This window comes from Lissotriton vulgaris, chromosome 1_1 (genome assembly GCF_964263255.1).
Source record: "Lissotriton vulgaris chromosome 1_1, aLisVul1.2, whole genome shotgun sequence".
NCBI classification, from domain to species: domain Eukaryota; kingdom Metazoa; phylum Chordata; class Amphibia; order Caudata; family Salamandridae; genus Lissotriton; species Lissotriton vulgaris.
Window position 1 is genome coordinate 1,085,246,560 of NC_141685.1, and position 13,149 is coordinate 1,085,259,708.

Sequence of the window (13,149 nt, forward strand, 5' to 3'; positions counted from 1 at the left end):
AAATTTATTCCAGTAACCTGGGTTACAAGTTACTCTGAGGCATACCGCTAACAGTTGCACCACATGCCTTGATTAGAAAAGATTAATTGTGATTGAAAAATATGCATCGCTTATCTGAAAGTGCGAGCTACGTCAAACTTTGAACCATGTGGATTCGACGGTGGTAACTTCGCACTTAATCATACATGGAAATTGAAAACATGAAAGAAGTTTTGCAAGTAAGGTTGGAGACCAGGAGTTTTAAGCCCCGCATATAAGAATATCACAAGCCCCGATTGAGATATTGAAAGTGCTGTGATGTGATTATTGTCAATTTTAAAGCCTGAAGAAGGTGGTTGGACCTGTGAGACCACCGAAACGCGTCGCTTCTTGGTCACTTTTTAAAGATATATTGTTCTTGCCCCTCCCCCGCTTTCGTTTCTACTCCATTGGGAGCTACTCATGAGCCCTAAGAAGAAGCAATTAATTAGCCATCCTCTCTTCTATTTGGATTCACTTGTGGGACCTTAAAGGTTATACACAGGCTATATTTGTTTTGTCCTGAAGAAGACCCTATTTGGTGTCTTTCAACTTGCACGATAATACAAGGGTTGAAAAGTTGACGCTCATTTAGAAGCGCTAGCCCACCTTGACCATTTCAAATAAGGGATATAACCATAGGTCGTCCTGAGACTTATGTTATGTTCACACGCTCTGTCTATATGTAATTGTCTGTCATGTAAATAATTCATGTATCTATTGTATTACGTTGTGGTTAATGTACAATTCACTTCATTTTTTTTATATTTCACTCATTCTGTGTATATGTCCTGTTCTTTAAAATTGTTACAGGATATGTCTTGCTTAAGAAAAACATTTGATTCCTGAACATATAAAGTTTAAATGTGATTCTAATAATACGATTAAATGTGTACTTCCTTTTGAAGACAATGTGTTTAGACAGATCTCTTTGCTAACATTCAGTGTAATCCCACTGTATAAGGGGATAAAAAACAAGCATTGGAAATGCAATAGGTCTCGCATTAGGAGAGTTTGAGCTATTGGTATTGTAAATGACACTTTTTTATTTATGTGTTGGTTTTGAAAATAGCAAAATTAATAGCTTTGTCAGTTACAATGTCAATAGTTTTAACTTTTGCAAATGTGACACCTATAGCATTTGTAATGCAATGTGTGTTGTATTTACGTGACTTAGATGTATTGATATTACAAATAACAATGGCTTTTAATTTTGTAAATAATTAATACTTAAATAAAAGTTATTGTAATTTATAATGGCAATAACAAACGTTTGTAAATAACTTTTGTAAAGATTATGTTCAGTGTATTTTATTGTGACGAAAATCCAAGAACATTGCATTTGCACCTAAACACACACAGAGCCACACACATATAGATGTGGTGGTGGTGGATCTGGGGGATATGGTGGTGGTGGATGTGGTGGTGGTGGTGATGGTGGATGTGGTGGTGGATTTGGAGGTGGTGGATGTGGTGAAAGTGGTGGTGGATGTGGTGGTGGTGGTGGTTGTGGATGTGGTAAAAGTGGTGGTGGATGTGGTGGTGGTGGTGGTTGTGGATGTGGTAAAAGTGGTGGTGGATGTGGTGGTGGTGGTTGTGGATGTGGTAAAAGTGGTGGTGGATGTGGTGGTGGTGGTTGTGGATGTGGTAAAAGTGGTGGTGGATGTGGTGGTGGTGGTTGTGGATGTGGAAAAAGTGGTGGTGGATGTGGTGGTGGTTGTGGATGTGGTAAAAGTGGTGGTGGATGTGGTGGTTGTGAATGTGGTAAAAGTGGTGGTGGATGTGGTAAAAGTGGTGGTGGATGTGGTGGTGGTGGTTGTGGATGTGGTAAAAGTGGTGGTGGATGTGGTAAAAGTGGTGGTGGATGTGGTAAAAGTGGTGGTGGATGTGGTGGTGGTGGTTGTGGATGTGGTAAAAGTGGTGGTGGAAGTGATGGTGGTGGGTATGGTGGATGTGGTGGTGGTGGATGCGGTGGTGGATGAGGTGGTGGTTGAGGTGGTGGTGGAAGTGGTGGATGTGGATGCGGTGGTGGTGGAAGTGGTGGTGGTGGTGGTGGAAGTGGTGGTGGATGTGGCGGTGGTGGATGTGGCGGTGATGGATGTGGATGTCATGGTGGATGTGGAGGTGATGGTGGTGGTGGATGTGATGGTGGACGTGATGGTGATGGTGGATGTGGTGGTGGATGTGGAGGTGGTGGTGGATGGGGTGGTGGTTGTATTGGATGTGGTGGTGGATGCGGTGGTGGTGGATGTGGATGTCATGGTGGATGTGGAGGTGATGGTGGTGGATGTGGTGGTGGTGGTGGAGGATGTGATGGTGGATGTGGTGGTGATGGTGGATGTGGTGGTGGATGCGGTAGATGTGGTGGTGGATGCGGTGGTGGTGGTGGTGGTGGTGGATGTAGTGGTGGGGGTGGTGGTGGTGGATGCGTGGTGGTGGTGGATGCGTGGTGGTGGAGGTGGTGGTGGTGGTGGATGTGGTGAATGTGGCGTTGGATGTGGAGGTGATGGTGGATGTGGTGGTGGTGGTGGATGGGGTGGTGGATGTAGTGGTGGTGGGAGTGGTGGTGGTGGTGGATGCGGTGGTGGTGATGGATGCGGTGGTGGTGGATGTGGTGGTGTCGGATGTGGCGGTGGATGTCATGGTGGATGTGGAGGTGATGGTGGATATGGAGGTGATGGTGGTGGTGTCGGATGTGGCGGTGGATGTCATGGTGGATGTGGAGGTGATGGTGGATGTGGAGGTGATGGTGGTGGTGGTGGATGTGGTGGTGGATGCGGTGGTGGTGGATGCGGTGATGGTGGATGCGGTGGTGGTGGTGGATGCGGTGGAAGTGGTGGTGGTGGAAGTGGTGGTGGATGTGGTGGTGCTGGTGGATGTGGCGGTGGTGGATGTGATGGTGGTGGATGTGGAGGTGGTGGTGGATGTGGTGGTGGTGGATGGGGTGGTGGTTGTGGTGGATGTGGCAGTGGATGTCATGGTGGATGTGGAGGTGATGGTGGATGTGGTGGTGGTGGATGCGGTGGTGGATGCAGTGATGGTGGATGCGGTGGTGGTGGATGTAGTGGATGTGGTGGTGGTGGATGCGGTGCTGGTGGAAGTGGTGGTGGATGTGGTGGTGGTGGATGTGGTGGTGCATGTGGCGGTGGATGTCATGGTGGATGTGGAGGTGATGGTGGATGTGGAGGTGATGGTGGATGTGGATGTGGTGGCGGATGGGGTGGTGATGGTGGTGGTGGATGCGGTGGATGTGGTGGATGCGGTGGATGTGGTGGATGCGGTGGATGTGATGGTGGCTGTGGTGGTGGATGCGGTGGTGGATGTAGTGGTGGTGGTGGTGGATGTGGTGGTGGTGGATGCGGTGGTGGTGGATGTGGCGGTGGTGGATGTGATGGTGGTGGATGTGGCAGTGGATGTCATGGTGGATGTGGAGGTGATGGTGGAGGTGGTGGATGCAGTGGATGTGGTGTTGGATGCAGTGGATGTGGTGTTGGATGCGGTGGATGTGGTGGATGTAGTGGTGGTGGGTGTGGTGGTGGTGGTGGATGCGGATGTGGTGGATGTCATGGTGGATGTGGAGGTGATGGTGGATGTGGTGGTGGTGATGTGGTGGATGTGGTGGGGATGCGGTGGTGGTGGATGCAGTGGTGGATGCTGGGGTGGTGGATGTCGTGGTGGATGTGGAGGTGATGGTGAATGTGGTGGTGGTGGATGTGATGGTGGATGGGGTGGTTGTGTATATTGTCTAGAAGCCTTGTATCAGCAGAGCTGGGCATTATTGACATAACAGCAGTGGCACACAGGTGGGTAACATGCACGTGACCTGGTGACCCTGGAGGCGTGAGTGGTAGGACATTGTTACACCCCTACAGTGTGCGTCTGTGTGGTGTGTCCTGGTGCGTGTCTGTCCGTCTTCACGTGCATTTATTCTGGGAAGGTCTGTGTGTCTCTGTCAGTCTTTGTTAGAAAATGGTTGAAGGGACATCTGTTGTAGAAGTGTTTGTGTGTTTGCGACTGTTTCCATGTGAATGCGTGCCTGCGGGTGTTTATCACCATCTGTGGGAGTCTCTTTGCAAAACGACATGTATGTTCGTGTGTATGTGTGCTCGCACGTGCCTGCGTTAATGTGAATGTGCGTGCTATTGTGTGTAGTGTGTCTATATGCGTGCGAGTGTGTTTCTCTGTATGTGTCTGTGCGCGCGCGTTTGCACCATTGTGTGCGTGTCCGTGGGCGTGTGTGCGCAGGTAACGGCTTGCTGTGCACACAGTACACACTAGAACAAGTGTTCCCCTGGAGTGTAAAATAAATATGTGTACACTCTTCGCAAATATCCGTCCCGTTTGTCCAAATGAAGCCCGCTATTCGGGTGTATTTTGGGAAAAGGCCGTTTCCTGGACACAGTCTGCAGATGTCTCCCAACAATAGCCCCTTTGCTTTAAAAGAAGACGATGACAGACGCAGTGCTTATCAGGAGATAATGCTGAAGGTAGACAGGGGGACGATCCGTATGGCTGTGTGCGCCCTGAAGGACATGCACCAACTTACTAGACAGAAGCCCACAACATGGGGGAGGGAAAAAAGGGGGAATATATTCTCTCACTGAAATAAGAAAAGCTAAAATACAAGGTCCAAGCTCCTCTGGTGTGGTCACTTAATTGTGCACTTCCCACCATATGTTCCCAGAGTAAAGATTACCAGTTAAACAAATGTTCCGCAAAGCGGACCGCCCAGAAAAGCCTGCTGAGCTTTCCTGCTACTCTATCTACCCACAGCTCATTGGAGATCCAGCCCAATCAAGGAAAATCCATGGAAAATATGTCACTCATGAAAGCAGATTTTCTGGATAGCTTGGCCACATTGAGGAGAGAGCTTAAGGAGGACCTAAAATATTAACTATAGGGCCTGAAAGACGACCGAATCCTACACTAGAAAACTTCAGAATCTAAGTAGATTTATTGAGAACGAGGATAACTACATGGGAACTGAGATGGAGAACTGTGTCTCAGGATGTCACGCTACGGATCATGAATTAAAAAGGCTAGCAATGACTTTGTAAAATGTGCTAATGAAGTGTTAAGAAATAGAAAACCACTCCTGGAGAGAGAACATTCGCAACAGAGATTCAAATTAACAACAGCCTGCTGGAAGCGCATACTATTTGAAGACTCTGGGCTCCCGGACACTTGAGGGCATTGCTGTGGGGAGGGGGGGAGGAGAAATGCGACACGGCGGGCAGGGGAGGGGGCGGAGCGGGGAGAGGGTGTGAAAGCAGCAGGGGCCTTTGAAGTGAAGCTAAGCTTCACTTCAAAGGTGTGGGAGGAGTGCGGCTGAGGGAACAGACGGCGATTTGGTAATGTGCACGCGCATTTTAGGTCAATGCGCTTGCGCATTGACCTAAAAGCCACGGGCACAGCACCAAATCGCCCAGTTAGGTAAAGTCTGTTTAAGACGCTATAGTCTCGCCTCTTCAATGCGCTTGCGCATTGAGAGGCGAGACCTAACAATTTTTGTAAAGTGTGTTGTGGCAGAACCACTGTTCGTTTAATGATATAGTCCTCAGGTTCTCCATGGTACTGGGTAACCCCATTGTTAAACACTATTTTAATTAGGACTTGTGCCTGGCTTTGGCAGCACAATATGAAGGTTGATTCAAGATGTAGGCGTTGTTAACCCCTTCAGTGCTGCGCGAATTCCGCTGCGGTGCTGAAGGTTCTAAAGAACCAATGGAACCATGACGGAACGGTTCCGTCATAAGCACAGGCCAACCGACGCTCATGACGGAACCGTTCCGTCATGAGCATGGAAGGGGTTAATGAGGCAGGCTACAGTCATTCGGACGCATGTAACCAATGAAGGGATTTAATAATGGCTGTAAAGTGCTCACACTTTATAGTACCCAATATAAGCTTTGCAGACTGGCTCCAAAAGACAAAAGATAACACAAGATAATGACCATAAGTCTTAATTGAAGGAGAGTATAAAAATGATTTCATGTGCCAAATGGGAGCAACAGAGGGCGACTTTGTAACTTGATTTTGCTGCTTTATAAGTAATGCCCTGTTCCCATGATGCACTGGGCCAGGGACAGACTGATTTGCATATAGCCAGGTTCTGAGCTGGGATGGGGCAGTGAGATAAATAACGGTGATGGATCAAGCCATGATCTTTGGACTGGGTAAGAGTGGTCTGCTCAATTCAGACACTCTGTTCATCACCACCCCCTTTTGCAAATCGATTTTGGCCACTATAGGTGTGGCAGGGTATACTCAGACATGAGTCCCTTTCTCACTGCTCCATCAGGATTCAAGCAAGCCGGGCCGAAGAGGCTGAAATGCCAGAAACCGGTCCCCGGTAGCTTGTCTCCTTTCTGGTAAAGAATTGGCTTGGTAGTTTAGTCTGCCCTGTTCCCATGATGCACTGGGCCAGGGACAGACTGATTTGCATATAGCCAGGTTCTGAGCTGGGATGGGGCAGCGAGATAAATAACGGTGATGGATCAAGCCATGATCTTTGGACTGGGTAAGAGTGGTCTGCTCAATTCAGACACTCTGTTCATCACCACCCCCTTTTGCAAATCGATTTTGGCCACTATAGGTGTGGCAGGGTATACTCAGACATGAGTCCCTTTCTCACTGCTCCATCAGGATTCAAGCAAGCCGGGCCGAAGAGGCTGAAATGCCAGAAACCGGTCCCCGGTAGCTTGTCTCCTTTCTGGTAAAGAATTGGCTTGGTAGTTTAGTCTGCCCTGTTCCCATGATGCACTGAGCCAGGGACAGACTGATTTGCATATAGCCAGGTTCTGAGCTGGGATGGGGCAGTGAGATAAATAACGGTGATGGATCAAGCCATGATCTTTGGACTGGGTAAGAGTGGTCTGCTCAATTCAGACACTCTGTTCATCACCACCCCCTTTTGCAAATCGATTTTGGCCACTATAGGTGTGGCAGGGTATACTCAGACATGAGTCCCTTTCTCACTGCTCCATCAGGATTCAAGCAAGCCGGGCCGAAGAGGCTGAAATGCCAGAAACCGGTCCCCGGTAGCTTGTCTCCTTTCTGGTAAAGAATTGGCTTGGTAGTTTAGTCTGCCCTGTTCCCATGATGCACTGGGCCAGGGACAGACTGATTTGCATATAGCCAGGTTCTGAGCTGGGATGGGGCAGTGAGATAAATAACGGTGATGGATCAAGCCATGATCTTTGGACTGGGTAAGAGTGGTCTGCTCAATTCAGACACTCTGTTCATCACCACCCCCTTTTGCAAATCGATTTTGGCCACTATAGGTGTGGCAGGGTATACTCAGACATGAGTCCCTTTCTCACTGCTCCATCAGGATTCAAGCAAGCCGGGCCGAAGAGGCTGAAATGCCAGAAACCGGTCCCCGGTAGCTTGTCTCCTTTCTGGTAAAGAATTGGCTTGGTAGTTTAGTCTGCCCTGTTCCCATGATGCACTGGGCCAGGGACAGACTGATTTGCATATAGCCAGGTTCTGAGCTGGGATGGGGCAGTGAGATAAATAACAGTGATGGATCAAGCCATGATCTTTGGACTGGGTAAGAGTGGTCTGCTCAATTCAGACACTCTGTTCATCACCACCCCCTTTTGCAAATCGCTTTATAAGTAAAGAGATTATTATCACCACCCAATTTATGGACATCTGAAGAATGATTTAGCCTTTAGGGATTCTAACATATAACCCAACAGCTTCACACCAGATATTTGCTGCAAAGCTCTTCGCCATCTTACTCCTACATATAAAACGAAACCTTCTACTGATTCCCTTCACAGCCCTCTCCTACCACGTAGTTTATAAAGCTCTTTATTGTAAGCCTCTCAAATATTTCTGTAGCCCCGCCTAGTGGGCATTTACTCCTGTTGCTACATATAAATACGAAATTCCATGACTGAGATAGATTTGTGCAATGTAGAAGAAAAAAAAAACTTTCAGCCCATGATGTCCTCACCACACACACATTGCGGCAACCAAATAAACACTCTTTAAAATTAGATTGTCTGCTCCAGAAAAATAATATCTCTGTACCCAAGACGTCCCCAGACCAGAAATATGTTTTTCACCGATTACAACAAAGCACAGCAGCAGATCAAGGACATCAGGTTGGTCCATAGTGTCAGAGTATCACACAGAGGAGCAGAGGATGGACCTCGCTTTAGCCCCTGCTATCATTAACACAAAACAGAGGATTAACGGCGTCACTTTTACCCTTATTAATATCACATAATATAGCAATGGAAGTTTAGCCAATCTTATAACTGTCACACAACAAGAAACCTCATTGAATCCCCAAGACGACCTCATTGAATCCCCAAGAGATAGGGCATTGTACTTGAAAATCAGGCTTGGCACACTACCTCTGAACACTTTCACGGTGGGGTGGAAAACCTTGGGTTAGAAGGAAGAAGGCTGCCCTGGCTGTACCTCCCCTACTGAATCCATCACCCACTTCCTCTTTGCCTGCCCAGCGTATGGCCAGGCGAGACGGAAATGGTTGAAACCTGTGTGCTCCAATTTAGGGACCAAGCACCATAGGGAGGCACTGCACATTCTTACATCAGACCCCACTGTTTCCAGTATAGTGTGTGGGACATCTAAATACCTAGGATGTGCCTGGCTAGTTAGATCTAAGCTTCGGCAGGCGCACTAGTTGTAGACCACGGACCCCTTATAATGTCCTATGCTCTTTGAGGTCTCCCATTGATGTGATAATGCTTTTTAAAATCTATGTTTTAATGGGTTTTTAACTGTTTTTTAAAAAAAATTACTGCATTTCTATATTCTCTATTTTTGCACAGTATGACAATGTGATATTGCTACTTTTTTTAATATAGATGTATGATCTGTATACACTTTTATGATATATTTTATCGAATAAAGTCATACAACAAGAAAGCGCAAATACTTGGCTACCACCTGACAAGACAAAGTATATCACTGTAACCCCTGGTGTCACTACCTGACAATGTTGCGGAGTAGTAACTCACTTTAGGCCATGAAGTCACAACCACAAAACATGGCAAAGCAACACATCACTTAAACCCATGACCTTACAACTACAAGACACAGCAGGTCAATAATATCATTTTAGACCATGATGCCACCCCTACACATCTCAGTAAAGCAATGACATCACTTAAGAACATGATGGCACAACAAGCACAGTGTTAAGAATAATTCTATCATAAGAGGTGCAGCCCATGTGGACTCGTGATTAAGCCCAGGTCACAACCAAAAGATGTGCCACGGCAACAGTGTCACTTTACCAATGATGTCACAACAACAAAATGTGGGAAAGCAATACCACGGAATCAACTTGTGCAATAGAACAATTATATCATGTTAATTAATTATGTCACTGCAAGGACACCAGACTAATTACATCTAGTGAGTACATTATGTCAAACCCAAACACCTATGTAAACAAACGACCAGGTCACAAGTTGAGAGTACATGTGGGTAGACAGCACCTGACCACTCTTTTCACAGGGTGGACGCTGTCTACTCGGCCAAGAGGTTGGACCACACAGAAATGTGCTCAACTTGTCCGGGTGTACTTTTCATCTACCAGGACACATTCAGCCTGGCCTACACATGGTCTCCTTTCTTTCCGAGCAGCAATGTGCAGGCAGGGAGGGGGGTTATCAGAGTCCAACTGAACCCATAAAAAAGTCAGAGGTTTAGGGGCCATCAGACCTCCTTTTGTTGGAGTATCTTGGCTGAGCTATACGGAGCCTCACACATAAATGCAATGGAAGGGAAACAAAGACACACTTCACGTGTACTTGAGAGGCATTCTGTTCAGTCCCTTTATATAAAATAGATATGCATGCGCTGTAAAAATGTCAGATTTGTTAGTTTGTCTCAGTATTTGCACAAATAATCCAAATAGCACAATTTTGTTTTATTTCTTTTATAGCACTATAGTTCAACTCATCCCAACACAGGGTGTCCGAGCACTTTAAATCACTCATACACATTATACATTGATAATAAATCATGTGTGTGCAAACAAATGATAGGATGCATTACATATGCCAGTGAGGGTTACAAGGTGAAGGAGTCACACGTCCTTCATAGGTTGCTGTGCTATATAAAAAAGATTACAACTTATTAACTGTAAGTAACAAAAGGATCTGTGTTAAAAGCAGTAACCCACTTACCCGTTTACACAAAATAAAAATCTTTATTCTGTGTTACATAATGTACTTGAAGAGAGACTTATAACCCTGTATGATTCAAAACAGAGACTAGACAAAACACAAATATCCCCAGCAAATACATTAATCTTCAGAGTTAGCGTACCATTTTTATTCCCTGAGCTTTGGTGGAAACACAAAGATCTCTACAGCAGGTGCCTTAACGCTATCATATTTTAAAATGCAGACTTTGCAACCAATTAAGCAGAACTGATTTATTGCCACGTCACTCCTTGTTGCCAAATTTCTTTGTGGCAGGGTTTAAAAAATGTAATGTATATGTTGAGGCCCAGATTTTATGTCAGGGTTGCATCATTTTTATGCACAACCCAACACAAAATCTCACTTGTTAAAAATATTGTAATGCGTTTACGATCGACCTCAACATGTGTGAGGTTGGGTTGTGATGCCACTTCCTGTAATGCACGTGCGATGTCACGCATTGTGAGGTCACGTGCCATGTCACTTGCATATTGCCCAACTTGGTTAGGCGCCCCCCCCCCCCCCCCCCCCCCCCCCCCCCTTTAACACTTCTTTTTTTAGGACTTGTGCCCTGCAAACGACGTAACTCCAATCACTTGAGGCAATACAGGCCAACTGTGCTACGAATCACTCACACGAAAGAATGAAATGGTATTTGTCAACATCAGCCCATACATCAACGCTCCCTTTCCTGGTTTCCTCGCCATCATCACTGACAGCGTTCCGGTGGGTGGTGGCTCACCTGCAACAACACTCCCATCACCAGGATACACTCGCCAGTCTACACACTGCCTTGGAAACAGCAAACCAAAAGTAAGAAGAGTGGGCGGGTCTACTTTTTACCTCCGTGTTAAAGGATCCCGTGGGCTCGCTCACCCAAGATTTGCACCAGTGACAAAAGCCGAACCTGCTGCTTCGCGCAGGGAGTGGAGGGGGCGTGGAGTCTGGTTTCAGCGGTCGCAGCAATCACCTCAAGGCTACGGCTAAAACTAAACGCAAAGGTAGAAACCACTCAACACAGTACACACCCCTATGCCCAGGGGTAGCGTCACCTCTCTTTCGACTAATAGCCACACTAAATTTACCACATACGCTAGCGCAGGGTAACAGGGGCTGTACATACCGTGACGCATACGGCTGTAGGGGCTCTCCTCCTCACGGTCGGCTCCCCTATCCGTCGATAATACGGACCCCTGCAGGTAAAATCCCCGACGCTCGTTTTCCACCTCCGGGGATTTTTCGGTGGCTGTGTTTTTTTATTATTTATTTTCTGCCCCTCCAACCTCCGCCACAACACTGCGGCGCCCCCTCGAGTAAGCACGGAATCCTATTGGACAACAAACTCGCCCGTCTCCTCAGTTGCCGGCTGACATTCGTCAGTTTCAGAGTCACTCAGAAGAAAATATACGGCGAGCCCACCCTCCCTGCGTAGATGGCAGGGCTATTCTGTTCTCATTTCCGCTGATTGGGCGTGTAATCTGTCTGTCCCCGCCTTTCAGAGCTCGTATTCGCCGCCATGAGGGTTTCCTGTCAAGAAGCAAGTGTTGGTGACGCCTTCTCCCAAACTAGAGAAGGAAGGACATTCCCGCCAATGGGCTCCACCGTGTGCAAAGTTGTTGGGCGATGACGTCACTGGGATACAGGCAAATGGGTCTTCAGAGCTGCGGCTCAAGCCTCGATATCAGAAAAACTCTTTTCCTCAAATCTACGTGACCTAGTTTGCAATGTTTACGGAAGACAGCTTACGTGTTGTCTTCTGTATTTGTTGCCTATTGGACGAGGGAGGTAGTAGCCCAAGACTGACTAGCACAATGGGTGTTATTGGACAAAATGACGGACCTGAAATATATTCTGCACGCTGATTGGTTAAGCGTGATCACTACTTTGGGCTTGAAAGTTTTGGATTCTGTGACAGGACTGGAGCTGCATTGTTCCATTTGCTTTATCACTACAGCAGGGCCCGCATAAAAAAATAAAATACCACAGTCTCAGTAGAGTGTTATGCCTACATTGTTAGTATTTCGTGTTAGTATTTATTTTGTGTAGTGCTTCACAGTAAGTATTCATGGTGTGTTTTATCTGCTTCTTGTTATTATTTGTTAATATGCCCATGATCTACATTCTAGAAATTGCCTTTGTGTGAGTGTTTCAGGCAACGGCTCCTTCATAGCAGTTGCTGCTTGACTCTCATGAGGCTGCTGTCCTGTGGTCTCCTTTTACTTTCAAGAATAAACTTCGTTTAAACCAACGTCTTGAACTGGATATCCCTTTCTTAACATAAAGAAACAACAAAAACCAAGAGTTCTAACTTAAACTACAAGTAACAGCAATAGTCTGTCTGGTAACCAGTCGGAGCTTAGGCCACTTTATAAACAGGCTGAGTAACGTAAGCATTGCCTTATTTATAAGTACCCAATTTATTTTTCCTCATAACTGTATAAATCTAATACTATTGTTAATTTAGTAACATTATTCTTATTTAGTTTCTCCCGAAGTACTAAATTATATCTACTGTGTGGACCTTGTTATGTGTCCGGTTCTCCCTGTATTTTATCACTGGTAGGAACTTGTACTGTGTGCATCCCAGCCCTCTTATTTGCTTGCTGTTGACCACCTCATTCCACTCTCGAACTGCAGCATGATTCAAGTCAAGTCAAGTCAGAGAATTTATATAGCGCACTACATACCCAGAGGGTTTCAAGGCGCTTAGAAAGGGGGGGAGGATTACTTGTCAAATATCCACGTTTTAAGTTGTTTTCTGAATGCTAGGTGGTTCTGGGTAAGGCGAAGGTAAGCGGGGAGTGAGTACCATGTTTTAGCAGCCAGGTATGAGAAGGATCTGCCTCCCATGGTGGTCTTGTTGATGCGGGGTACAGTGGCGAGGGCTTGGTTGGAAGAACGTAGTTGGCGGGAGGGGGTGTAGAAGGACAGTCGTGAG

The 13,149-nt window shown here is 46.5% G+C and overlaps 1 protein-coding gene across 1 annotated transcript in view; it reads right to left on the reverse strand.

Annotated features, from left to right (window-relative positions):
• Nucleotides 1-11,528, reverse strand: part of TNRC6B (trinucleotide repeat containing adaptor 6B) — a 365,389-nt gene extending 353,861 nt beyond the window's left edge. The window contains exon 1 of the mRNA XM_086928366.1: nucleotides 11,335-11,528. Coding sequence (XP_086784492.1) covers nucleotides 11,335-11,344 — 10 coding nt within the window. The 5' untranslated portion in view covers nucleotides 11,345-11,528. The remainder of the gene's footprint in view (nucleotides 1-11,334) is intronic.
• Nucleotides 11,529-13,149: the final 1,621 nt, after the last annotated feature.